Raw genomic sequence first — 25,812 nt, forward strand, 5'->3', positions numbered from 1 at the left:
CAGGCTGGAGTGCAGTGGCACGATCATAGCTGTCTGCAGCTTCCACCTCCTAGGCTTAAGTGATCTCATGCCTCCGTCTCCCAAGGTGTTGGGATTACAGGCTTGAGCCACTGTGCCCAGGCCACCCCTGTGACTTCTGCCTCTCCCTCTCTTTTCATCCACTCCTCCTCTCCCTTGGAGGGCTTCACCCTCTGGAGCCTTCAGATTCTCCTCCAAAGGGGCTGGAGCCTTCCCCTGTTCCTGGTCTACTGGCTGGGGAGTCTGGAAGGATCCGCATACAGACGCCTCTCCACTTCCAGACCTGCAGAGATAAGAACTGATTTGCCTGTCCAAGAAAGCGGGCAGCTCTAGCAGCCACCATCAGATGGCGACAGGGGCTGCTTGTGACTAGCCAGTTCAGACTTCACCAGGGTTCCAAGGAGAGCAGTTTCTTTAGGGGGCTGCAGACTGCACCCCTTCCTGGCTGCTGGGTTCCACTGCCTGATTGGCATCCCCTGGCTCCAGCCACTTTGGGAGTTAGGAGCAGGACTGTGGGATCCCCCTCAAGCACCTCCCCACAACCTGCCTGTTCCAGGGCTAAGTTTCATCATCTGGCCCACCCCAGCTCCACTCTGTCCAGTCTCTGCTCACTCCCCTCCCTGCCACCCTAAGTTTTTTTTTTTTTTTTTTTTTTTTTTGAGACGGAGTCTCGCTCTGTCCCCGGGCTGGAGTGCAGTGGCCGGATCTCAGCTCACTGCAAGCTCCGCCTCCCGGGTTTACGCCATTCTCCTGCCTCAGCTTCCCGAGTAGCTGGGACTACAGGCGCCCGCCACGTCGCCCGGCTAGCTTTTTGTATTTTTTAGTAGAGACGGGGTTTCACCGTGTTAGCCAGGATGGTCTCGATCTCCTGACCTAGTGATCCGCCCGTCTCGGCCTCCCAAAGTGCTGGGATTACAGGCTTGAGCCACCGCGCCCGGCCACCCTAAGTTTTTAGGGTCACAATGTGTCCCCTTGGGGCCAACCAGTTATGGGACAGACAACCAGGGATGGTTGGGGGGTGGGGACAGAGCCAAGGTGGAGCCAGTGTTCTTTTTTTTTTTTTTTTTTTGAGACGGAGTCTCACTCTGTCACCCCAGGCTGGAGTACAGTGGCGCAATCTCGGCTCACTGCAACCTCCGCCTTCCAGGTTCAAGCGATTCTCCTGCCTCAGCCTCCTGAGTAGCCGGGACTACAGGCGTGCTTGGGTTTGGGGCCTGCATGGAGCACTGGCATCGTGGACAGGAAACCTTGTGGGACGCTGAGGCTCCCAGGCCTCTGACTATGATCACCACACATCTGTCTACGGCTTCCTCTTCCTCTTCATCTTCACCACACTACACCCAGGACCAACCAGGAGAGCAGGTTACCAGTCATCGTGACCAGCTGGTGTGGACTATGTATGGCCTGGGGACCGCGGGACGTGCCAGGGCATGAGTTACTGAAGCTGCCTGAGCCTCTGGGGGCTGCAGGAGGGGTGGGGAAGCTTCTCCAGAGATGGGCAGGAGGGCAGGGCGTGGGCTGTCCCCAGGTAGCATCAGGTTCTTGCAGTTGGTCTCACCCAGTCTCCTGGGGAAAGAAAGGAAGCGAGATCTTCCTAGTCCCCAGTCTTTGTCCTTCCCTAATGCCCCTCCCCCTGCAAATCTCATTCAGACCTTGAGTACACAACTCAAAGTACACACAGCAAGAGCACCAAGCGGCAGCAGGTTCCCCCGAGAGGTCAGCCTCCCCCCCTTTCCATCCTGTGCTCAGCAGCTGTCAAGCTGTTCCTCCCAATGGGGGGCCACAGTCACGCCGCCCTGATCCCGCTTCTCAGCTCTGGGTGCCCAGCCTCTGGGCAGCCCTTGAGTGGCACCCATGGGGCTGAGGCCCTCCCAGCTTCAAGCTCAGGGGAGGAAGGAACAGAGTGGATGGGGAACAGCCAGGCTGCCCCGGCAGGAGGGTGGCTCTGAGACTGGGCTGCTTTCAAAAGGGAAGTTCTGCTGGGAAGTGCCGTAGCCCATCCACTCCGCAAATCTTTTCTTAGGATCCTGTGGTTCACAAGGCTCAATGCTGCTGCTGCAGGTCTTTCCAGAAAGCTCCCAACCCCACATCGCCACCAGCACCCCTCACTGGCCTCTGGGCATGTGTGTCCACACCAGGAAGAGACTCCAGAGCTGATCAGAAGTTTTGTGGCTGCTGTGGGACCACCCCCCACCCCCACCCCTGGGAAATGGGCCTCAGCCCTGTGGCCTCAGCTCATCCTCCCCCTGAGTCATGTTACCTGACGGCTATCGGGACATAGCCAGAATGTGCAACTTCCTGAATTCTCTCACGTTTTGTGGTTATTTTGCACCATTTTGTTTCTTCCTTTCGGTTTGTGGACAGGGTAGGGTGAGCAGGATGGGCGTGGCACGGTCTAAGGGATCCCCCGATCCCTTTCCTTTGCAGTAAGTCAGGTGTTTCTCTATGTGCCTAAGGAGAATTGCACCTCATCGATTATCTGTGAAGCACACTTCCTGTTGAATCCAATTTTCCTATTACCTTTCACCAAAAGTAGAGATGTATTCCCTCAGAAAAACTGACCTGAGGATGTTAACGAACACCGACATTTCAGTATTTGTATAATCATTATAATATTTATTCCCACAGAGAAGCTGTCATTATTGACGTTTTACAGAAGCCACAGGCTTTGCTCAAGGTCATTCAGTGGTAAGTGGACAAGCCACGCCAGAACTTAGCCTTCCGCTTCTCTCTCTGGCCTGGATGTTCAAGACTGCAGCAGCTCCTTTTTGGTCATGGTTAAACCAAAAAATAATTTTTGAGAAACTTTGCAACGATCAGGCCACAAAAACCACCGAATATGACGCATCTCCTGCATTTTTATGTTCAGCTTAACAGTGTCATGATCCAAAGTGTCTTGAATCTTTTTTTTTTTTTTTTCGAGATGGAGTCTTGCTCTTGTTACCTAGGCTGGAGGGCAATGGCACGATCTCGGCTCACTGCAACCTTTGCCTGCTGGGTTCAAGCAATTCTTCTGTCTCAGCCTCCCGAGTAGCTGGGATTGCAGGCGCCCACCACATTTTTGTATTTTTAGTAGAGACAGGGTTTCGCCACGTTGGCCAGGCTGGTCTCGAACTCCTGACCTCATGATCCGCCCGCCTCAGCCTCCCAAAGTGCTGGGATTACAGGAGTGAGCCACCACGGCCGGCCCCAAAGTGTCTTGGATCTTAATGAGCTTTAGTTAATCTATGACTGCATCATCATGGAAATTTCCACAATGTCCCCCAGGCTCTGTCCTTGAATCTTCCAGCAGCAGAGCCCACAGGTCTCCTTGGCTTCCTGACACCTTCCTGGGCAAGGTGCTCCTGGGGCTGGAAGGAAGAGGATAGTGAAAAATTCCAAAAGGAGCAAGAAGGGCATTCTTGGGATCCCATAGCTGGCACAGGGCTCCGTGTGGGTGGACGCTCTGAGCTTAGGGACTGCAAGCTCCCAGGTGATGCATTACACATTAGGAGTGGCATTTCCTGTGCCCACCTGGTCATTCTGTGCAAGCTGGGGCACCTACTCAAGGCACGCGTGTGAGACTGTGTGAGTTTGCGAGTGTGACTGTGTGTGAATGTGTCAGTGTGTGTGTGAGAGTTTGTGTGTGTGAATGTATATGTGAGTGTATTTCAGTTGTATATGTGTGTAAATGCGTTGTGTGAATGTGAGTGTATGTGTTTCAATGTGTGTGAATGTGCGTTTGTGTGTATCAGTGTGTGTGAATTTGTGTTTGTGTGTGTGAATGTGAGTTTGTGAATGTGTGTGGGTGAGAGGGCCTGTGTGTGTGTGTGTATATATGAGCGTGTGTGTGAGTGTATGTGTGTGTGTGAGTTTGTGAATGTGTTTGTGTGTGTGTGTGAATATGTGTGTGAGTGTGTGTTTACGTATGTGTATGTGAGTTTGTGAATGTGTGTGGGTGTGAGTGTGTGTGAATGTATGTTTGTGTGAGTGTATGTGAGTGTGAGTGTGTGAGTGTGTGTGTTTAGAGTCTGAACTCCGTGTGGATCAGGAAAGAAAGGGGTCTTTACAGGCTCACTGAGTCCCTGCTCTGTGCCCAGCCCCGAGCTGGCTCCAATGGGGCTATATAGAAAGGAAGCATGGCTGGAGGACCTCCGTGTCAAGTTGAATACATTTCCAAGACTAGGAACCATTCAGGGACTCTGGGGTCACGATGACAACTCCCCTTCCCTAAGCCTGGAAGCCCAGGCCTGGACCCCCAAGGGACTCAGGGAAGGGACTCAGGAAAGGGGAGTTCCCCCGGGCAGCCTCCTCGTGGGCACCACGGAGGGTGAGAGGAGCCGGCTCAGCGGGCCCCTCCCCCAGGGTTGCCCATCTTGACTACAAGGAAAGGAGGGAGGAGTTATTGGGCCTTCCACTAGAAGGAGACCCGGGGAGGTGAGAGTCGGGCATCAGTCCTGCGAGCTACGGAGTCACTACAGGGAGAGGTCTCATCACTAGAAATAGCCGAGGAACCTGCAACCTTAACCTGCGTTAAGGAGGACGCACCGTTCCCAGGGGAGGCTTAGCCGGGGCTCCCCAACTTCCTCCATTTTCTGGCCGGCTCCAGGAATAGAACCAAAAGAAGCTGAACAAGGAAGCAGTGCGGCACCAAGAAAAGCAGAAGTCAGGGCCTTGGAGTCGTGACTGTCCCCTCGGGTCCAGCTGGGACCTGGCGCTGCAAGTGCCGCCTGTGCTGGGGAAGGGACCATGTGGCTGCCTTGGGCTCTGCTGCTTCTCTGGGTCCCAGGTAAGAGGCTCCCTGCCCGGGAAAGTCTGCATCAGGGATGGAGGGTGCGAGGGGCAGGGCCGCAGGGCAGGTGTCACAGGAGACACCCCGAGTCTGGACTCGGTGCAGAACGCAGAACGGGTTGCGCTCTGTCCACCATGTAAGATGGACAGATGAAGGGCCACACCCCTGGGAGAGGAAGGAGCCAGAGCCTCTCCCCGCTCTGCACCCAGGTACCTTGGCTGAACCACAGTGGGGTGAGTGATAAGGGGTTGGTGCAGAAAAGGAACCTTTTAGGTTTTCAGTTGAATTCTTACAGGAAGAGGGGCGAGAGGCAGGATGGGTGGAGAGCGGCAGCCACTGACTGCGAGGCGCATGTGGGGAGGATGGGTGAGATGCCCGGCTCACTGGGTGCAGGGTGTGGAGGAGGGGGGTGTGGGGAGGGTAGGGGAGATGCCCAGCTCAACAGGTGCAGGGTGTGGAGGAGGGGGGTGTGGGGAGGGTGGCGGAGATGCCCGGCTCACCAGGTGCAGGGTGTGGAGGAGGGGCGGGGCGGTGGGGGAGGTAGGGTGGGAGTGGGGAGCGGGTCAGTAGTCTCTGGAATGTGGAGATTTAACCAGGGCAGTCCAGCGGCTGGAGCCTGAGCAGAGGAAGTCTCGAGGCAGGCCTGGCTACGGTTAGCCCTTGCGTGGGCCTGAGAACCAGGGGTCAGTCCTCTCCAAGAAGGGCATATGGGACAGAGGGGACAGAAAAGGTGGTAGGGAGGGCAAGGAGGGAAAAGGCCGGGCAGAGAAGCGTGGGATTGAGCCTTCCCTGTCCAAGCGCAGGGCTTCCTCCCGCAGAGTCACCCACTGTGCCTTCAGTCACATCCACTGCTCTTCTCAGACGGGTCCTGTGCAGACTCCTCAGGCCTACTTCTAGGATATTTTACATCTTTTTGGTTGCTTTCCTTACAGATCAGAGGTTTTCTGCAATTATATTTGCTAACTACTTGTCTGTGGGAAGGTTATTACTTTTGGTGTCTTGACTTGGAAACGGGTCATCCTCCCATGACTGGTGCTCCTTCGATTCTCTCGGGTGTTCTTCTGTTTCCATAGGATCGGTGTGCATGGGGAGTTTTCAGTTCCTGTCTGATACCTGTTTCTCTTTCTCCCATTGACTCATTGGCTGGTACAGCCAGAATGAGGCCCAGCGGACGCAGTGGTGGTGGCTGTCCCTGCCCTGTCGCTGACTCGGGGGAAAAGGACCAGAGCTTCTCATTAGTAGGAAGAAGGGATCCACTCACAACTATCCACAAAGCGTTTTCACTTTTATTTATTAAATTTTTTTTCTTTTTTGAGATGGAGTTTTGTTCTTATTGCCCAGGCTGGAGTGCAAGGGCACAATCTCGGCTCACTGCAAACTCCACCTCCCAGGTTCAAGTGATTCTCCTGCCTCAGCCTCCCAAGTAGCTGAGATTACAGGCATGCACCACCATGCCTGGCTAATTTTGTATTTTTAGTAGAGATGGGGTTACTCCATGTTGGTCAGGCTGGTCTCAAACTCCCGACCTCATGTGATCCACCCACCTTGGCCTCCCAAAGTGCTGGGATTGCAGGCATGAGCCACCAAGCCTGGCCAGCATTTTTATGTTTTGAGACAGGGTCTCCCACCATCACCCAAACTGGAGTGCAGTGGTGCAATCACGGTTCACTGTAGCCTCCAACTTCCAGGCTCAAGTGATCCTCCCACCTCAACCTCCCCAGTAGCTGAAACTACAGGTGTGTGCCACCACACCCAGCTGGATTCTTAATTTTTTTTAGGGACAGGGTCTTACCATGTTGCCCAGGCTGGCCTCCACCTCCTGGGATCAAGGGATCCTCCCACCTTGTCCTCCCAAACTGCTGGGATTACAGGCTTGAACAACCACACCTGGCTCCTACAAAACATTTTTTATTTTATTTTTATTTATTTATTTTTTTGGAGACAGAATCTCACTCTATCACCCAGTGCTGGAGTGCAGTGGCTTGATCTCTGCTCACTGCAACCTCCACCTCCCAGGTTCAAACAATTCTCCTGCCTCAGCCTCTTGAGTAGCTGGGATTATAGGCACCTGCCACCACTGCTGGCTAATTTTTTGTGTTTTAGTAGAGACGGGGTTTCACCGTGTTGCCCAAGGTGGTCTGGAACTCCTGAGCTCAGGCAATCTGCCAGCCTTGGCCTCCCAAAGTGGTAGGATTATAGGCGTGAACCACTGCTCCAGGCCCCCACAAAATACCATTTTTATTATCTATAGAAATTATTATTTTTATCCTTTCAGCTATGAAGGAGGTGAATTACATTAGGAGATCTGGTCGGATGTTTGTCTTGATATATTATGCTGACGTCATGAAAAGAATCAGGGAGCTCTCCCTGTTTCTGTGTTCTCTGCAAATGTTTAAATAAAACTGAAAGTATTTGTTCCTTGAAGTTTTGAAAGAACTAACTTGTAAAACTGTCTGAGTTTTGCTTCTTTTCTTTTGATGGAAGGGAAATAATTTCTTAATAACAGTCATAATAACGAGCTGGTCTTAATAACTAGCTGGGTACAGTGGCTCACCCCTGTAATCCCAGAATTTTGGGAGGTTGAGGTGGGAGGATAGCTTGAGCCCAGGAGTCTGAGACTGGCCTGGGCAATATAGCAAGACCCTGTCTCATAAAAAAAAAAAAAAGTCTATTCTTGGCCTACACTGATAATTTATATTTTCCTAAAATATCATCAGTGTCGTCCAGATTTACAGACTTACTTGTAGAGAATTGCAAATTAAACTGTCATTTTTCTTTTGAATTTTATGTCTGTGTCTTATTTATTTATTTATTTATTGGTCTGGCTACCCACTAGTCCAATTAATTGTTTAAGGCCAGGCACATTGGCTCACGCCTGTTATCCCAACACTTTGGGAGACCAAGGTGGGTGGATCACTTGAGGTCAGGAGTTTGAGACCGGCCTGGCCAACATGGTGAAACCCCGTGTCTACTAAAAACACAAAATTAGCCAGGCATGGTAGCACCCACCCTGTAGTCCCAGCCACTCGGGAGGCTGAGACATGAGAGTCGCTTGAACCCAGGAGGCCAAGGTTGCAGTGAGCCGAGATCACACCACTGCCCTCCAGCCTGGGTGACAAGAGTGAAACTCTGTCTCAAAAAAATAAAATAAAATAGTTAATCATTTACCCCTTACAAAAAAAATCCATTTATTAATGTATACACTAACTCCACCGTTTTTCTGTTTCTTAATTCACTGATTTCTGTGAATTCACCAATTCGTGAAAGATGACCTGGTTCTTTCTGTGTTGTGTGTGTGTGTGTGTGTATTCCGTGTTGTGTATGTGCGTGTGTGTGTTCCTCTTCTGACCTCTTGAGTTGGACAGTTCAGTCATTTATCTGAGAGTTAATGGGTCAAGACTCTGTGATCTTAAAGGAAAACATTAAGACGACAGAGGAATATCCTGGTAGAGGACCCTGGCCCCAAGGTGGTCCCCAGTCTCCTGTTTATGATTGGAGGGGTTGGGGGTGGTGATTCGGGTTGGAGGAGAGAAAGCACACAAGCACAAGCGTGGGAGCACTGGGGATCCGTGTGGTCGTTCCGGGTAAGTCGGGGAGCAAACGGAGGGTTTTCTGACACTTCGCAATCTCTAAATTATAATGACACCTTCACAGATGGGGCAGAGCTTTGGGGAGATTGAGTGACCGTTTTTTATCCAAGATTTCAGAGGCAAGAAGTTAATCGGGAGAAAGAGAAAGAGAGAGAGCAAGAGAGAGAGTGGGGGGAAGAGAGACTAAATCCAAAGGGAAGTCAGACACTGGAGATAGGACGAGAGACAGGACTGGGTGCTGTGGGCAGAGGTGGTGGAGTCACTGAGGTCAGGAGAGAAGCCAAAACGTGGACAAAGAAAGATGACGATTCGCAGCCCAGGAGAGGCAGGGAATCGGGTCAGGACAGGGAGCAGGAACAGCATCTTGGGTGAAGGTGGGCTGGGAACTGACAGTATTTATTTATTTTTGAGATAAGGTCTCACTCTGTCGCCCAGGCTGGAGTGCAGTGGTGTGATCACAGCTCACTGCAACCGCCACCTCCTGGACTCAAGTGATCCTCCCACCTCAGCCTCCTGAGTAGCTGAGAATACAGGCACATGCCACCATGCCTGGCTAGTTTTTTGTATTTTTGGTAGAGATAAGGGTCTCACCACATTGCCCAGGCTGGCCTTAAACGCCTAGGCTCAAGCAGTCCTCCCACTTTGGCCTCCCAAAGTGCTAGGATTACAGGCATGAGCCACAGCACCTGGCCTATTTATTTATTGGAGTCAGGGTCTCACTCTGTCACCCAGGCTGACGTGCAGTGATGCGATCAAAGCTCACTGCAGCCTCGACCTCCTGGGCTAAAGTGATCCTCCCACCTCAGCCTCCTGACTAGCTGAAACCACACATGTGCACTAGCACACCTGGCTAATTTTTGTATTTTTTTGTAGAGATGGGATCTCACCATGTTGCCCAGGCTCCATTTACTTATTAAGCACTTAATATATGTCAGTTTTAGTATTTGTTTTTCCAGAAAATCACATTCATCTAAGTTTATGAATTTTTTTGTAGGGAATTTCTGCAAAATGATACCTTGACTCTTCATTCTTTCTTCATCTATAGTCCTTTTCTCTTGTCATGTCTTATTTAGGCCAGCCCAAAGGTTATCTAGTTTTATTAGCTCAAGTCATGTGAAACCCTGTTGTCTTGGTCAAAAGGTTGAATATCAGCCATTTCATGTGATTCAACCTAATGTTATTTACCAGGCGTTTTACACCTGTGGTCTCATTTAACACCCACAAAGGCCATATGAGTCAGGGACAATTGTCACCACTTTATAGGCGAGGTGTCTGAAGCTCTGAGAGGTTAACTACCTTGCCCCGGAACACACAGCTGATACGTAATAGGGTAGAGATGTAAACGCAGATGGTTCTGAGGTTCTTTCTCTTTGTCCTGGCAATTGCCGCTGAGAGTCTCAGGAAACATCACACTTGTAGCAAGCTTAGAACGGCCTTCCCTGCAGGGGGATCTGTTCATCCAGGCGAGGAGAGGTTTGGATGGGCCTCTGGGAGAGGCACCGAGGAGCTTGTCATCATCTTTGGGCAGCCGTGGGCTGGGTGTGGAGCCAATGGGGTCGAGGAGGAGCTTGCACTGAAGTTTTTAGAGAGGGCCTACCATGTGCGAGGCACCTGTAGACATTGAAGGTATGAGAAGGAGACCCCTACCCACCTGGGGCTTTCATTAGCGTGGTCTCAAAGTCTCATGTGTGTGGAGATTTAAGCATTTGAAACAGTAAGTAAAATTAAAGAGTTTTGGCCAGGCGCAGTAGCTCATGCCTGTAATCCCAGCATTTTGGGAAGCCAAGATGGGCAGATCACCTGAGGTCAGGAGTTCGAGACCAGCCTGGCCAACATGAAGCCCCATCTCTACTAAAAACACAAAAATTATCTGGGTGTGGTGGATGCCTATAATCCTAACTACTCAGCAGGCTGAGGCAGGAGAATCACTTGAACCCAGGAGGCAGAGGTTGCAGTGAGCTGAGATCCCACCACTTCACTCCAGCCTGGGCAACAGAGCAAAACTCCACCTCAAAATAAAAAGTTCTAACCCGAGGAAAGGAGAGCAAGCCCTCCTCCCGCCATCCCTGGCCAATATGGGGCCACAGAATTACAAGGGCAGTGAGACACTGCACACATAACTGCCCAGCAGGCACATGCCCATCTGCCCTGGGCAGGGGCCATGTGTCCTCTGCTTGGTGGCCGACACTAGCTTCGAGCCATCACCTTACTCTCCCCGCTTTGCATCTGAGAATTATTTGGGAAAATGGTAGACATAATTTTCAAGGAAGCTTATTTATTTCTGAGATTTAAGTCTAGGAGAGCTGGGCAAACTAAGACACAGGATGAACTGAAGTTTTTGTCAGTGAGCCTTCTGCGTTTGTGACTTGAGAGAGGGAGTCTCTGCTCTGTCACTCAGGCTGGAGTGCAGTGGTGCGATCTCAGCTCAACGTAACCTCTGCCTCTGGGATTGAAGAGATTCTCGTGCCTCAGCCTTCCCAGTAGCTGCAATTACAGGTGTGCACCACCACACCCGGCTAAATTTTGTATTCTTAGTAGAGACGGGTTTCACCATGTTGGCCAGGCTGGTTTCGAACTCCTGGCCTCAAGTGATCCACCCGCCTTTGCCTACCAAAGTGCTGGGATTACAGGCGCGACCCACTGTACCCGGCCAGTATTCTCGTCAAAATGGCTTGACAACCCCATTACTGCCCGGGTTTGCCCCCCTGGTGGGACCAGATCAGTATGAGGGCTGATCTTCCTCTTGCTAGAGCGCCCAGGGCTGGGGTGGCCCTCCCGGGAGGGCAGGTGCTGAGGCGTGAGTTCTCACGGTCCTGGCAGGTTTGGAAGCAGGAGGCCCCCGGTGGGTGAGAGGGGTGGGAAAGGAGGCAGGGGCTGGAGAAAGAGGCTGCTATGAGCAAAATCTTGGGGGTGGCAGAGCAGAAAAGAGAATGCTCAAGGTATAAATCTGTCTGATGGAGCTGATACGAGGTGAAGGAGTCAGGGACTGAGGGCTGGGGGTGCTGATGTGCGGTTGTGGAATCTTTGGAGGAGGTGACCCCAGGGCGCCCAGCCTGAGCTCTTCCAGTCTCCTTGGAAAGCCTCTGCCCCATTTCCACCTGTGCACGGAGGGAGCCTCTCAGTCCCCGCTTCTGGGTGGACAAGGTCTGTCTGCCTGCCACTACCTCCTCCACACCCCCAGGGTCCATGCGGCCCTGACCCCAGGGCACCCTTGACCAGGCTCATCTGAGGAAGAGCCGGGACTTGGGCTTGTGTTTTCCAGGCTGTTTTGCTCTGAGAGGCCCCGGCACCGTGGCTGGCCCCGTGGGGGGATCCCTGAGCGTGCAGTGTTGGTATGAGGAGAAACACAAGACTCTCAACAAATACTGGTGCAGACAACGATGGCTTCTCCCGTGTGACAAGATTGTGGACACCAAAGGATCAGCAGAAGAAATGAACGGCCGAGTGTCCATCAGGGACTGTCCTGCAAACCTCAGCTTCACAGTGACCTTGAAGAACCTCACAGAGGAGGACGCAGGCACATACTGGTGTGGGGTGGATACACCGTGGCACAAAGATCCCATAGTCCAGGTTGAGGTGTCCATGTCCCCAGGTGAGCCCCTCCTTCCCTCAGCGCCTAAACAGGCCCAGGTTGGAATTGTTGGGGCAGGAATCAGGCCAGAGACGTGAAGCCGACTGTGTGTGTGTGTGTGTGTGTGTGTGTGTGTGTGTGTGTGTGTGAGAGAGAGAGAGAGAGAGAGAGAGAGAGAGAGGTGGGGGCCAGGGGAACACAGTCAGAGCGTTTCTCCTGGAGCAGCCGACGTGTCTGCCCAGTATTGAAGAAGGGGAGGGTCCGGTGACAGGGAGGCTGAGAGAGCATTGCCTGTGAAGGAGCCAGGAGCGCACCTGTGGCTCAGCCCCACAGAAGTGCAGCTGCGTGGGGGAAGGGTGGGGCTGCACAGAGAGGCCGGGGGGCCAGATGGGAAGCTGCTGCCCTTAGGGGGAGCCTTAGCACAAGACAGGTCAGATTTGCAGTGTAGACAGACTCCTCTGCCGCAGGGAGGCTTGCAGGAGACCTGGACCCTCATCAGCAGGATGGATAATCAGGACCATTGGGAGTGGCACCCGTGTCCTGTTCAGAAATGTCCAGTTGGCCCAGGAGGGTCCTGGAGAGACTCTGGCCCCAGGGTCCTGCATCCTGCCCCCTTCCTGAGTGGACATTTTGTGTGAAATCAAACCAAAAAGGCATCCTGAGGGGTGGGAGAGCCATAGGATGGCTCCCTGGATCTGATGATGTGGTTTTGCCACCAGCATCAATGTCAATGACACCTATAAGCATCACTGCGGCCAAGACCTCAACAATCACAACTGCATTTCCACCTGTATCATCTACTTCCCTGTTTACAGTGAGTGCCACCCACAGTACCAGCAACTGGGAGGAAAATGAGGAGGTCGTGAGCTCACAGTAAGCACCCTAGCCCCTGAGACATGGAAGGGGCCCTGTGCGGGGAGGAGCCCAGGGCAGGGACCTCGGCCATGTGGGTCAGCAATAGGTGTGCATCACTCCCTTTGCCCCAGGCCCAGGTTGGAAGCCACAGTCTGTACACCCCGGCTTGGACCTGCCCTTGGCTTTGGAAGGGGGCTCAGGTCGGGGAGAAGTCGGGGGGCAGATGGAAGGAAACTGATAGTTACTGAGGGCTGGTGACATCCTACGAGGCCCATGTTAGATGCTTCACGTGAGTGCTCTCGTTTGCCCTTCACTGCAGCCCTGTACTGTCATCATTCCCGATATTAGTCTGTTTTCACGCTGTTGATAAAGACATACCCGAGACTGGATAAATTATAAAGAAGAAGAGGTTTAATGGACTCACAGTTCCACATGGCTGAGGAGGCCTCACAATCAAGGCGGAAAGCAAAAGGCATGTCTTACGTGGCAGCAGGCGAGACAGAGAATGAGAACCAAGCAAAAGGGGTCTCCTCTTATAAAACCATCAGATCTTGTGAGACTTATTCACTACCACGAGAACAGTGTGGGGCAAACCACCCCCATGATTCAATTATCTCCCACCGGGTCCCTCCCACAACACATGGGAATTATATGGGAGCTACAATTCAAGACGAGATTTGGGTGGGGACACAGCCAACCCACATCAATCCTCATTTTACAGATGAGTAAACAGAGACTCAGAGAGGTTAAGCAATTTGCCCAGTCAAGTAGCTACAAGAGGCTAAGGCTAAGCTTCCAATTCTGGTTTATGTGACTCCAAAGCCTTGAGTTCTCCTCTCTAAATAGTGGTTCTTAACCTTTTTGGGGGTCACCAACCCCACATAGAATCTGACATCTATGGACACTCTCCTCAGAAAAACATGTGCAGTCACAAACCATTTCTGGGATTCACGGACTCCCTATTCGAGCCCAAAATCCCACAATTCAATCCTGGTGCTAGCCACTTAGAGTTAGTGCAGACCCCACATGTGAAGAGCTTCCATATCCACAAGACCACCCTGATTTAGATGCCAGTCAAACTTTGGAGATCCCCAGGCCACCACACTTCTGACCAACTGGCTGCAAATTTGGGGATTCCCAGGACCCCCTCAGGTTCAATAATTTGTTAGACTCAGAACTCTGGAAAGCATTATACTTACAGTTTTATCATAAAGGATAAAGATTAGGACCAGCCAACGTAGAGACACATAAGACAAGGCTTGGGAGGATCCCAAACAGTTTCTGTGCCCTCTCCAGCTAAAATCAGGGAGCATCACCTGCACCCTCCCCCCTGCACCTCAATATATTTATCAACCAGGAAGCTCCTCCAAGCTTTGGTGTCCAGATTTTTTATTGGGGTTTCATTACATAGGTATGATGTGATTGAACTGTCTCCACCTCCAATCCCTCTTTGGGAGGTTGGGCCAGCTCAGGGCTCCAAATCTCTAATTATGTGGTTGGCCTTTCTGGTGACCAGCCCCATCCTATTGTCTCATCTCTTACCAAAGTCCAGGTGTGACTCATGAACAACAAAGACACTCCTAATTCTTGGGAAATTCCAAGGATTTAGAGCCTCTCTCCTAAGAGCTAGGGACGAAGGCCAGCCAGATTCTTTACTAGACAACACCCAGAAACCCCTCTACAGGCTTCTGCCAACATATAAGACAAGGCAAAGTTCAGGCTTGAACTTGCCACTTCCATATCCTGTAGATATGCATAGGTGGCAGTGCTGGGTTCTGTGGGGCCTGGAGGTTGTGCAATTTGCGGGGTGGGTTAGTGGGTGGGAAATCTAAGAAAAATATGACAAAATTATGAATGCAAACATAGGCATGAAGGAAGGGGCCCAAGCAATGGAGGGGCCTGAAGCTGGGCTGCGTCAGCCTCCTGGTCAATCTGCTGCTGCGTGGTCAGGTGTGAAAAGGTGGAGCTGCAAGGCGATTTATAAGCAACGTTTACCATTGCAAAGGACTGGGGGAAATGCCCATTCAGAGGGAACGTTTAAATAAATCACAGTCTATACATGTGTTGGAATACCCTGTAGCTATAGGAAAGAGTGAGGGACTTCTTTATGCACTGACGTGGAAAGACCTCTAAGATGTGTTGTAAAGTAAAACCAGAATAGTGTTAGAGGAGGCCTCCTTTGTGTGAAAAGAGAAGGGAAATCCTGTACATTCATATTTGCTTGTATACACATAAGGAAACTCTGGAAGGTTCTTAAGAACAGCGTGTGTGTGTATGTGGGGAAATTGGGGAATGTGTAAATGGGGGGTGTGTAGAAAGGAGGCTTTATACTGTCTGTTTTTTTTTTAATTGACCGTATCTATCTACTTAAAAAGTTAGAGAAGGAGACCAGGTATGTTGGCTCATGCCTGCCATCCCAGCACTTTGGGAGGTTGAGGCAGGAGGGTGGCTTGAGCCCAGGAGTCTGAGACCATACTGGGCAATATAGCAAGACTACGTCTCTACAGAAAATTTAAAAATTAGCCGTGGTGGCCTGTGCCTGTAGACCCAGCTACTTAGGAGGCTGAGGCAGGAGGATCATTTGAGACCAGGGGTTCAAGGCCGCAGTGAGCTATGATCACCACTGCACTCCAGCCTCCTTTGGGTAACAGAGCCAGATCCTGTCTCAAAAATAAATAAATAAAAATAAAAATTAAAAAAAAATAAATTGGAGAAGGCAAATTCATGCCACCCTCACCACCCTGTGCCTCCTCCAGGCTCCCGCTGCTCCTCTCCCTGTTGGCATTGTTGCTGCTTCTGTTGATGGGGGCCTCCCTGCTAGTCTGGAGGATGTTTCAGAAACGGATCAAAGGTGAGTTGGCTCCCCACACCCCTCTGCCCCACCTGGGGTGGTCAGGCCTTGACCACAGACACTCATCTTCAAAGCTGTGTCCTCATCTCAGAGTATTGCTATCAAATGCGACACCCAGACCGCACACCCTGGGTGATCCTACAGGGCAGGTCCCAGAGGAGGCATCCTTGTGCGTGGTGGTCACAGGCTGTGGGAGGTGGCTCCCTAGCAGGAGGCATTCCCATTGCCAGCCCAAGGGTGGTTGGCCCATGAAGCAATGATCCTCTTCTGTTTAAAACCCTGGCATGGTGGCCTGGGTGCAGTGATGTGCATCTGTAGTTCCAGCTACTCAGGAGGCTGAGATGGGAGGATTGCTTGAGCCCAGGAATTCAAGACCAGCCTGTGTAACACAACAAGACCCCCGTGTCTGTACAATAAAATAAACCCTTGCATGATCTCCCCCACCAAAAAAGTCCAGGTCTCTCCAGGAGTCACGGCCTTCCACGATCTGGCCCTACCCACCTCCCTCTCCCCATCCGTGCACCCTGGAAACCAACTTCTTGTATCTCCTTTAATAACAGCCTCAACCTCAGCCTCTCCTCTCCTTCTGGGTTTACTCTGGACACCTGGAGGGCCTCCCCTGCCCTCTCTCCCCAGCTTGCTCCCAGTGGACTCACGGTGGTCCTCAGACTTTCTTTTCTCTGGGACCTTTTCTTTGACTCCAAAGAGTGACTTGGGACCCCTCCTGGCTGTACCTCTGCTGTCACAGCCTTTTGGAAACCAGACTGTCATTGCTGGTGTCCTCTCCTGTCTTCCCACAGGCATGTGCTTCAAGGAGGTACAGAACCAATATTCATCAAATTAATGTGTTACTCAATATCTCCAGCCACAATGGGCACCCCAGGGGGCTCCAGGCAACCTCTAGTCCAGCTGCCCTCCTCTGAGCTCAGATTAAAAGAGAGAACAGAAACTCTTGGCACTCAGTAAGTAGGTGCTCAATAAATACCTGATAGGCGAATTGAATAAGCACAGGAACAGAGGAACAAGTGGAGGCGTGGCCACCAGTCCTCTAGGAGAGCAGATTCCTGGCCGAGGTCAAATGTAAGCCTGAAACTTCCTCCCTGTTTGGAAAGTTCAGGATTCCATGGGCAGAAGATTCTCGGGGGAATCTTTGTCCAAAGCCTTTCAAGGCTACAGTGAGACTGGGGTGGGAAAAGATGGGGTTATCCTGTCCCACTCATAGCTGCAGGATAGGTAGGTGCATACTTGGTGGGGGCACTGCTCACACGCACCCCCAGTGCCTCCCGTGGGACCCAGGCTTTTGGGGGAGAAATCAGCTATAGTAGATCTGTACAGGGTGTATAGGAAGAAAATCACTTCCTCTTTCCCGTCTGCTTCGCTTGTGTCATTTTCTGGCAACCCCAGTCTAAACTTCAGCACTCACGTGGACGCCACTGGGTTGTTTGAGTTCTGAGTCCCTTTCGGTTTCCTTTGTGCCCTTTCACCCAGAAAGGCTCTCACTCCTCCCTTAAGAAGGATATATGTGATTATTGTAGGAAATTTGAAAAATGAGTAAAAGCACAAAGAAGGAAATAAATCCCCCATCATCAATGATAACTAAAAACCCTACCACCTAGAGAAAACCAGGCACTGGCACCTGAGGTATGTCCTTCCAGTCTTTTTTTCTATGCCTTTATAAATTCATCTATGATTTTTTGTTTTCTTTTTCTCTTTTTTTTTAATTTTGAGACAGAGTCTCACTCAACAAACTCTTGAGTTCCTACCATGCTTCAGGCCTGAAGGGATAGGTCCCCAGGGCTGAGGTCTCTAGGGAAAGGCCTTTTCCCAGAAGGCTTGTAGGACCTTCCATCCTGGCCCTTGCTCCAGGATTCAACCTCCTTCCTGTCCTCTTATCTCTAGCTGGTGAGCATTCGGAGCTGTCCCAGAACCCCAAGCAGGTAAGGGGGCTTCAGCAGGAGGTGTATCAGGTGTCTGGGTGGAGGGTACAGAGGATGCTGGGGAGTTGGACAGTCCCATCGGCCAATGGAGGATGGATGGTGGATGCATGGAGTGGGGAGCTCGCCCAGAGCAGGACGAACGATGCTGGGAGATGTGGTCACTGGGTCTTGTTCTGAGTCCTGGCCAGCCTGTCCCCTCCCAAATGGGGCAAATGGAATGAAGGGAGGCCCTCCCAGCGGAGCTGACCTGGGGAACATTCAACTACTGGATGGAGTGGGGTGGAGGCAGGAAGGAGAAGTGGGGGCTGAGGCGCTCAGAGCATAGAGGAGGGGGAGACACGTGCAGAGATGCAGGAACAGAGGCTGCAGAGCTCCGTGGACACCCACCTGGGACCTCCCGCCCACCCAGGCTGCCGAGCAGAGTGAGCTGCACTACGCGAATCTGGAGCTACTGTCGTGGCCTCTGCAGGAAGAGCCAGCACCACCAAGAGAGGTGCAGGTGGAATACAGCACCGTGGTAAGTGCAGGAGCCTGGCTTCTGGGCATGCGGCCCCTGGGCTGTGCCAGGGCACCTCTAGGGGGGTGGGCAGAAGGGGAAGGAAGGGGTGAGCTTGGTGATCTTGTGCCTGTCAGGGATGGGGACACACGGAGATGGAACAAGTGTTGATTTTGCCAGAGTAGAGGTCCTTAGAAGGGCTTGGTGTCATTGCAGCTGGGCGGTTAGGGGGGTGGCCAGCAGCTATGGCTCTGAGAGTCCGTGAAGTCCAGCATGGGTTAAGCACCTGCTGTGTATCATGCACCAAGGTGAGAAACTGAGACTTCTCACTGTTTTGGTCTCATCATCTCTTTGGCATCAACTCTGCTTTCCAGGTTTTTGTCTGTGACCCGCTGTGGGTCAACCCTTGGGCGCAGCCACCTTCAACTGGAATAACAGGATGGGGGCTGCCTCCCTGGGTCATGACTCACCTACTAGTGGGAGAGTTCAAGCAGAAGCTGCGGGTCACTTGGCAGAGAGGATCGGGAGAGATGTAAGCATCAGACAGGGATGCGTAAAGAATCCCCCAGGCCTGGGAGCTGAAGGGGCCCCTCAGACATGCTGTGTGGTGCCATGGAGGGCTGGCACCAGGGTGACAGGGGACACTGTTGCTGGTCTGCCTAGAAAAGTGGCCCAACTCCCTGGGATATCTCCAGCCTGGTACCATTCTCCCCAGGCCGCCGTTTTGCACTGGACAGGGGAAGAGGGGATCCAGTCCTGCAACTTCTGGGTCCTCTGATAGCCACACCCCTCCCCAACCTCCCGCCACCTGTCAGAATGAGGATAAGGATGGTCTGGGGACCCAGGGTCCTGGATGGCTCCTGGCCAACTTTCTTTCTTTCTTTTTTTTTTTTTAAGGCAGAATCTTGCTGTGTCCCCCAGGCTAGAATGCAGTGGCACAGTCTTAGCTCACTGCAGTCTCTGCCTCCCAGGTTCAAGCAATTCTCTTGCCTCAGCCTCAGCCTCCAGAGTAGCTGGGACTACAGGCACATGCCGTTGCACTGGCTGATTTTTGTATTTTTAGTAGAGACAGGGTTTCACCATGTTGGCCAGGCTGGTCGCAGACTCCTGACCTCAAGTGATCCGCCTGCCCTGGGCTGGTCTCAGACTCCTGACCTCAAGTGATCCACCCGCCCTGGCTTCTTAAAGTGCTGGGATTACAGGATTGAGACACCACACTCGGCTAGCTCCTGGCCAAGTTTCTGAGCGCCCCTGCGATGGTCAAGCCTGACTCCTTCCTTGCGTGACATGATCTTGTGTCCACAAAGCTGCATGGCCTGGAACCAGCAACATCTTGTTGTTCTAACTTGTTGTCTCATGATCTAAAGTGGATGGGGCATGGTCTTACTCTTCTCCCAGCCCCCATGGTACAAGTTGGGACTCATGCCCACAGCACAGCAAGTTAATCAGAGCTGCAGGGCCAATGTGGTACCCCTGTACTGGCTTCACCTCTACCTAGAGGACTAGGGGTCCTCTGCAGAAAGGGACCCCAGAAAGGGACCCATGGCTGCTTCATTGTGAGAACTTTTCTGTTCTGTTCTTTTTTTTTTTTTTTTATTTTTTTGATACAGAGTCTTACTCTGTCACCAGGCTGGAGTGCAGTGGTGCAATCTTGGCTATTGCAACCTCTGCCTCTCCGGTTTAAGTGATTCTCCTGCCTCAGCCTCCCAAGTAGCACGGATTACAGGTGCCCACCACCACGCCCAGCTAATTTTTGTATTTTTAGTAGAGACTGGGTTTCACTATGTTGCCAGGCTGGTCTCAAACTCCTGACCTCAAGTGATCCACCCGCTTGGCCTCCCACAGTGCTGGGATTAGAGGCGTGAGCCACCGCGCCTGGCCGCAAGAATATTTCATTAAGAGAAGCACAGAGGTGTCTCAGGGGAGCCCAGCCAACTCTCAGGGCCTCAGTTTCTTCTCTGTAGAATGGACCAGGCTGGGTCGGCCCCAAGGAGTCCAGGGAGCCTCCTGCCTCTGATGCTGGGGATGTTGTGGTGTGGCTTGCGCAGGTGGGGAGGAGCAGCTGGGTGGACAGGATCATAAAGAGAAAGAGGCCAGGACAGTACAGCCTCTGCAGTGAGGCCTCCCCAAGGCCCCTCAGGTGTGCTCCCTCCTCTGTCCTATGCTGGGGGTCCTTCCTTCCCCTGCTTCTCCCGAGCCTCCGGTTTCTCGGTTTCTCTCTGCAGGCCGCCCCCAGGGAAGAACTTCACTATGCCTCGGTGGTGTTTGATTCTAACACCAACAGGATAGCTGCTCAGAGGCCCCAGGAGAAGGAACCAGATTCACATTACAGTGTGATAAAGAAGACATAGGCCTTTGTCCTGCCTCACTGTCCGGAGGTCTCATGGGTCCCAGGAAGTCCAGGGATGGCTCCCTTATCCCTGGCCCACGTCCTCCTCAGCCTGCTCTCGACGACAGTGACCAACAGACAGGCAGCTGGGTTTCCCAGGCTGTCCCTCTGTTGCCATCAGCTCGACTGGCTTCCCTGAGGGCTAGCAGGGCTGGGGACTCCGGGGAGCAGCAGGAAGCACTCCCAGTCACCAGCACCTGTCGCCCCTTTCTCCTTTGCCCCTGCTTCATCCCGGATCTGTGTGTGGAGGACAAAGATGCTTTGCGTGGCTCCAGGAAAAGATGTGGCTCACGTAGGCGGCACCTGCCAATAGCTTTGTCAATCACAGTCCCACAGGAATGTCTGGAATTGCTTGGGAGCTGGGGAGAACTGTCAAGAAGAGCCAAGAGAGTGCCAAAGCGGAGATCTATTCACATGGGGGCCATGGCGGGGGGACCCACTAAAGATCAAGATCAAAGATCCTCCCCACCTCACAGACAAGGAAACTGAGGCCAGAGGGAGGAGAGAATAGCTGATGGCTCCAGGACTGGTGGCAAGTTTCTCTGGACCCCTAGATTTATTTTTAATATGAGATATAAAAACAGTTTTCAAATATCTTATTAAGGGAGAAGTAAAAAGTTATTTAAACAATGCCTGCTATGTGTCTGCAATCCTCTGCTCAAGAAAGCTCCCAGTAGGCCGGGTGCGGTGGCTCAAGCCTGTAATCCCAGCACTTTGGGAGGCCAAGACGGGCGGATCACGAGGTCAGGAGATCGAGACCATCCTGGCTAACACGGTGAAACCCCATCTCTACTAAAAAATACAAAAAACTAGCCAGGCGAGGTGGCGAGCGCCTGTAGTCCCAGATACTTGGGAGGCTGAGGCAGGAGAATGGCGTAAACCTGGGAGGCGGAGCTTGCAGTGAGCTGAGATCCGGCCACTGCACCCCAGCCTGGGTGACAGAGCAAGACTCAGTCTCAAAAAAAAAAAAGAAAGCTCCCAGCTTTGATACCAGATGAGTGCAGAGAAGCCTTGTGGGTGCAGTGGGTTGGGGACATCCTGAGAGAAGTCCTCACTGAGTGGGAGAAGGTGGGTCACAGCTGCTTCTCACCATGATGTCTGTTTGTTTGCTTGTTTGTTTTTTGAGACGGGGCCTCGCTCTGTCCCCCAGCCTGGAGTGCAGTGGTACGATCACAGCTCACTGCAGCCTGGAACTCTTGGGCTCAAGTGATCCTCCTGTCTCAGCCTCCTGAGTAGCTGGGACTACAAACATGTGCCGCCATGCCTGACTTTTTTATTTTTTGTAAAGATGGGGTCTTGCCATGTTGCCCAGGCTGGTCTTGAACTCTTGGGCTCAAGCGATCCTTTTGCCTTGGCCTCCCTGAGTGCTGAGATTACAGCATGAGCCACCATGCCGGGCAGTTTCCATGCTGGAAAACACAGCAGTTTTCTTGTTGGGAGATTTGAAATTTGATGCAGAGTTGTCCAGGCTGTCTTGAGTCTGTGGCAGCTGCCAACAGCTTTATGTTTTTATTTTTTCATTTTAATTTTTCTTTTTTAGAGGCAGGGTCTCACTGTGTTGCTCAGCCTTGAACTCCTGGAGTTGTGCAACGTGGACTCCTGGATCTGAAAGGTGAGGCTGCCATGAAGCCTATAATGTGGGTTGGGGCTTAGACACGCACCCGGTACGGAGGGGAACTCAGAAATAGTTGTTGACTGTGCTTGAATTGAGCCCGGTCACCTTCCAGTCCCGACCTGCAGTAACCCTTCTTGGGGTCCTGTTTGCAGAGACAGAGTTCTGCAGGGTGGTTTAGAACACAAAGGCACGTGACACCAGACTCACTCTAAGACTCAAGGCATTGTTTGAAGGACCCCTTCTCCTCAGTGGGAGTGAACTTCAATTCTCTGAAATAGTATTTTCTCTTTAATTCTGTCTGAATTTCTATCAATTAGAAGTAAGTCCTCTGTAAAATGCAAATGTCTAGGTTATCAGTTGGTTATCAATGCCAGCTGCTATAACAACCACGACCTCCACAATAAAACTGAGTGGAGTGGCCAGGGGAGGCTGGGACAGGAGGGTATTGCAGCCACAGCCACACATTGGCCCCAGCCCCCTGCCCCGTCAATCTCTAAGGCTTGGTGGAGGAATAAGTTCCCTGGTATAAACCACTTGCCTTTTGGAAGGTGGCAGCCCCTTGGGAGTCCTTCATAGTCCTCCTGCCAGAGAGTCTCAGTTGGTACCACCCCCATTCTCCAAGGAGGCCTCATAGCAGGAGGGAGTGGGCTGGCTCGAAGTAGTCTTCCAGAAGTCTTACTGGCCAACTCCCTTCCAGGAAGCTCTGCATACCAAGGGATACTGGGAAGGACCATCTTTGTCAAACCAGAGACAGGGTCTTCCTCTGTTGTCCAGGCTAGAGTGCAATGGCACAATTATGGCTCACTGCAGTTCTCCTGCCTCAGCTTCCTGAGTAGCTGGAACTACAGGCGTGCGCCACCACACCCAGCTAACTTTTTTGTAGAGACGGGGTTTCATCATGTGACCCAGGCTGCTCTTGAACTCCTGAGCTCTAGCAGTCCACCTACTTCAGCCTCCCAAAGTGCTGGGATTCTAGGCATGAGCTACCATGCCCTGGCCAAACTCAAAATTTACGGAGAATATACAGTGAAAAGTCAGTCCCTTTATTATTTCTGTCACCAGGAATCCAGAGATAAATAAGGTTAATAGTTTCTTATGTTTCTCCCCTGAGATAGTTAATCATCTTGCACATATATACATGTATATACAGCCTACATGTATATGCTCATCCCCATTCCCATATATGGGGATATCCTCTCCATTCCCACCATTCCTGCACAGTAGTATTTTCATGTCACAACCATCTTGGAGATTATTTTACCTTCTTCTGTAAATGCTGCAGAACATCCCATAACATTCCATTGTTTGTGCCATGACATATGCATGCCATTTTGCACATTTTCATAGAGAGCTGAAGGGTAAAGTTGGAGAAATTCAAAGTCTGTGCACTTGCAATTTTGATAGATATTGCCAAGTGTACGGCATCTTTAAATGGCAATCTTTGGCCGGGCATGGTGGCTCACACCTGTAATCCCAGCACTTTGGGAGGCCGAGGCAGGTGGGTCATTCGAGGTCAAGAGTTCGAGACCAGCCTGGCCAACATGGTGAAACCCCATCTCTACTAAAAACACAAAAATTAGCTGGGTGCAGTGGCATGCACCTGTAATCTCAGGTACTCGGGAGGCTGAAGCAGGAGAATTGCTTGAACCTGTGAGGTGGAGGTAGTGGTGAGCCGAGATCATGCCATTGTACTCCAGCCTGGGCAACAGAGCAAGACTCCGTCTCAAAAAAAAAAAAAAAAAAAAAAAAAAAAAAGAAAAGAAAAGAAAAAAGAAAGAAAAAGAAAAAGAAAAAAAATAGCAATCATTTTATTTATGTATTTATTTTTTGAGACAGATCTTGCTCTGTCACTCAGGCAGAGTACACTGACAGAGTGCAGTGGCTTGGATATGGCTCACTGTAGCCTCCACCTCCTAGACTCAAGCAATTCTCCCACCTCAGCCTCTGGAGCAGCTAGGACTACAGGCTCACGCCACCATGACTGGCTAACTTTGTTTATTTTTTTGTAGAGATGAGGTCTCACTAGGTTGCCTGTTTGGTCTTGAACTCCTGGGCTCAAGTGATCCTCCTGCCTCAGCCTCCCAAAGTGTGGGGATTACAGGTGTGAGCTACCAAGTCCAGCTTGAAATAGCAATCTTTAATTTCCACCTTACCATCCCTCTACACCCAAAACTGACATATTAATTTTTACCAAGTGTATTAGTCTGTTTTCACGCTGCTGATAAAGACATACCCAAGACTGGGCAATTTACAAAAGAAAGATGTTTAATTGGACTCACAGTTCCACATGGCTGGGGAGGCCTCACAATCATGGCAGAAGACAAGAAGGAGCAAGTCACATCTTACATCAATGGTGGCAGGCAAAGAGAGAGCTTCTGCAGAGAAAATTCCATTTTTAAAATCATGAGATCTCATGAGACCCATTCACTATCATAAGAACAGCAAGGGAAAGACCCGCCCCTGTGAGTCAATCATCTCCCACCAGGTCCCTCCCACAACACATAGGAATTTTGAGCTATAAGATGAGATATGGGTGGGGACACAGAGCCAAACCATATCATTTCACCCCTGACCTCTCCCAAATCTCATATCTTCACATTTCAAAACCAATCATACCTTCCCAACAGTTGCCCAAAGCCTTAACTCATTTCAGTATTAACTCAAAAGTCCACAGTCCAACATCTCTTCTGAGACTAGGCAAGTCCCTTTCACCTATGAGCCTGTAAAATCAAAAGAAGTTTAGTTACTTCCTAGATACAATGGGGGTATAGGCATTAGGTAAATACAGCCATTCCAAATGGGATAAATTGGCCAAAACAAAGGGGCTACAGGTCCCGTGGAAGTCTAAAATCCAGCAGGGCAGTCAAATCTTAAATTTCCAAAATGATCTCCTTTGACTCCATGTCTCACATCCCGGTCACGTTGATGCAACAGGTGGGTTCCCATGGTCTTGGACGGCTCTGCCCCTGTGGCTTTTCAGGGTACAGCCTCCCTCCCAGCTGCTTTCACGGGCTAGCGTTGAGTGTCTGCAGCTTTTCCAGGTGCACGGTGCAAGCTGTCAGTGGATTTACCATTCTGGGGTCTGGAGGACAGTGGCCCTCTACTCACAGCTCTACTAGGCAGTGCCTCAGTAAGGACTCTGTGTGGGAGCTCTAACCCCATGTTTCCCTTCCACACTGCCCTAGCAGAGGTTCTCCATGAGGGCCCTGCTGCTGCAGCAAGCTTCTGCCTGGACATCCAGGTGTTTCCATACATCCTCTGAAATCTAGGTGGAGGTTCCCAAACCCCAATTCTTGACTTCTGTGTACTTGTACTGTGTACTTTTTTTTTTTTTTTTTTTTTTGAGACAGAGTCTCACTCTGTTGCCCAGGCTGGAGTGCAGTGGCACGATCTTGGCTCACTGCAAGTTCCGCCTCCCAGGTTCACACCATTCTCCTGCCTCAGCCTCACAAGGAAGCTGCCACAAGGAAGCTGCCAAGGTTTGGGGCTGGCACCCTCTGAAGCCATGGCCCGAGCTCTACATTGGCCCCTTTCAGCCATGGCTGGAGTGGCTGGGATGCAGAGCACCAAGTCCCTAGGCTGCACAGAGCAGGGGAACCCTGGGCCTGGCCCACGAAACCACTTTTTCCTCCTGGGTCTCTGAGCCTGTGATGGGAGGGACTGCCGTGAAGACCTCTGACATGCCCTGGAGACATTTTCCCCATTGTCTTGGGGATTAA

General features: G+C 51.5%; 1 protein-coding gene across 7 annotated transcripts in view; it reads left to right on the top strand.

The window, feature by feature from the left end:
* The first annotated feature begins 4,386 nt into the window (after positions 1-4,386).
* Positions 4,387-25,812, top strand: part of LOC105469124 (CD300a molecule) — a 38,505-nt gene continuing 17,079 nt past the window's right edge. For 2 of the 7 annotated variants that reach the window (XM_071083540.1, XM_011719731.3), the window contains exons 1-7: positions 4,870-5,155; positions 11,642-11,971; positions 12,670-12,823; positions 15,562-15,656; positions 17,556-17,593; positions 18,003-18,110; positions 22,019-22,090. In XM_071083540.1, coding sequence (XP_070939641.1) covers positions 4,939-5,155; positions 11,642-11,971; positions 12,670-12,823; positions 15,562-15,656; positions 17,556-17,593; positions 18,003-18,110; positions 22,019-22,087 — 1,011 coding nt within the window. In that variant the 5' untranslated portion in view covers positions 4,870-4,938 and the 3' untranslated portion in view covers positions 22,088-22,090. Of the gene's footprint in view, positions 4,787-4,851; positions 5,156-11,641; positions 11,972-12,669; positions 12,824-15,561; positions 15,657-17,555; positions 17,594-18,002; positions 18,111-18,463; positions 18,622-20,314; positions 21,322-22,018; positions 22,091-25,812 lie in introns of those variants that run through there. The other 5 variants (XM_011719732.3, XM_011719729.3, XM_011719727.3 and 2 more) reach the window with 5 other exon arrangements.

This window comes from Macaca nemestrina, chromosome 17 (genome assembly GCF_043159975.1).
Source record: "Macaca nemestrina isolate mMacNem1 chromosome 17, mMacNem.hap1, whole genome shotgun sequence".
In the NCBI taxonomy this organism is placed as follows: domain Eukaryota; kingdom Metazoa; phylum Chordata; class Mammalia; order Primates; family Cercopithecidae; genus Macaca; species Macaca nemestrina.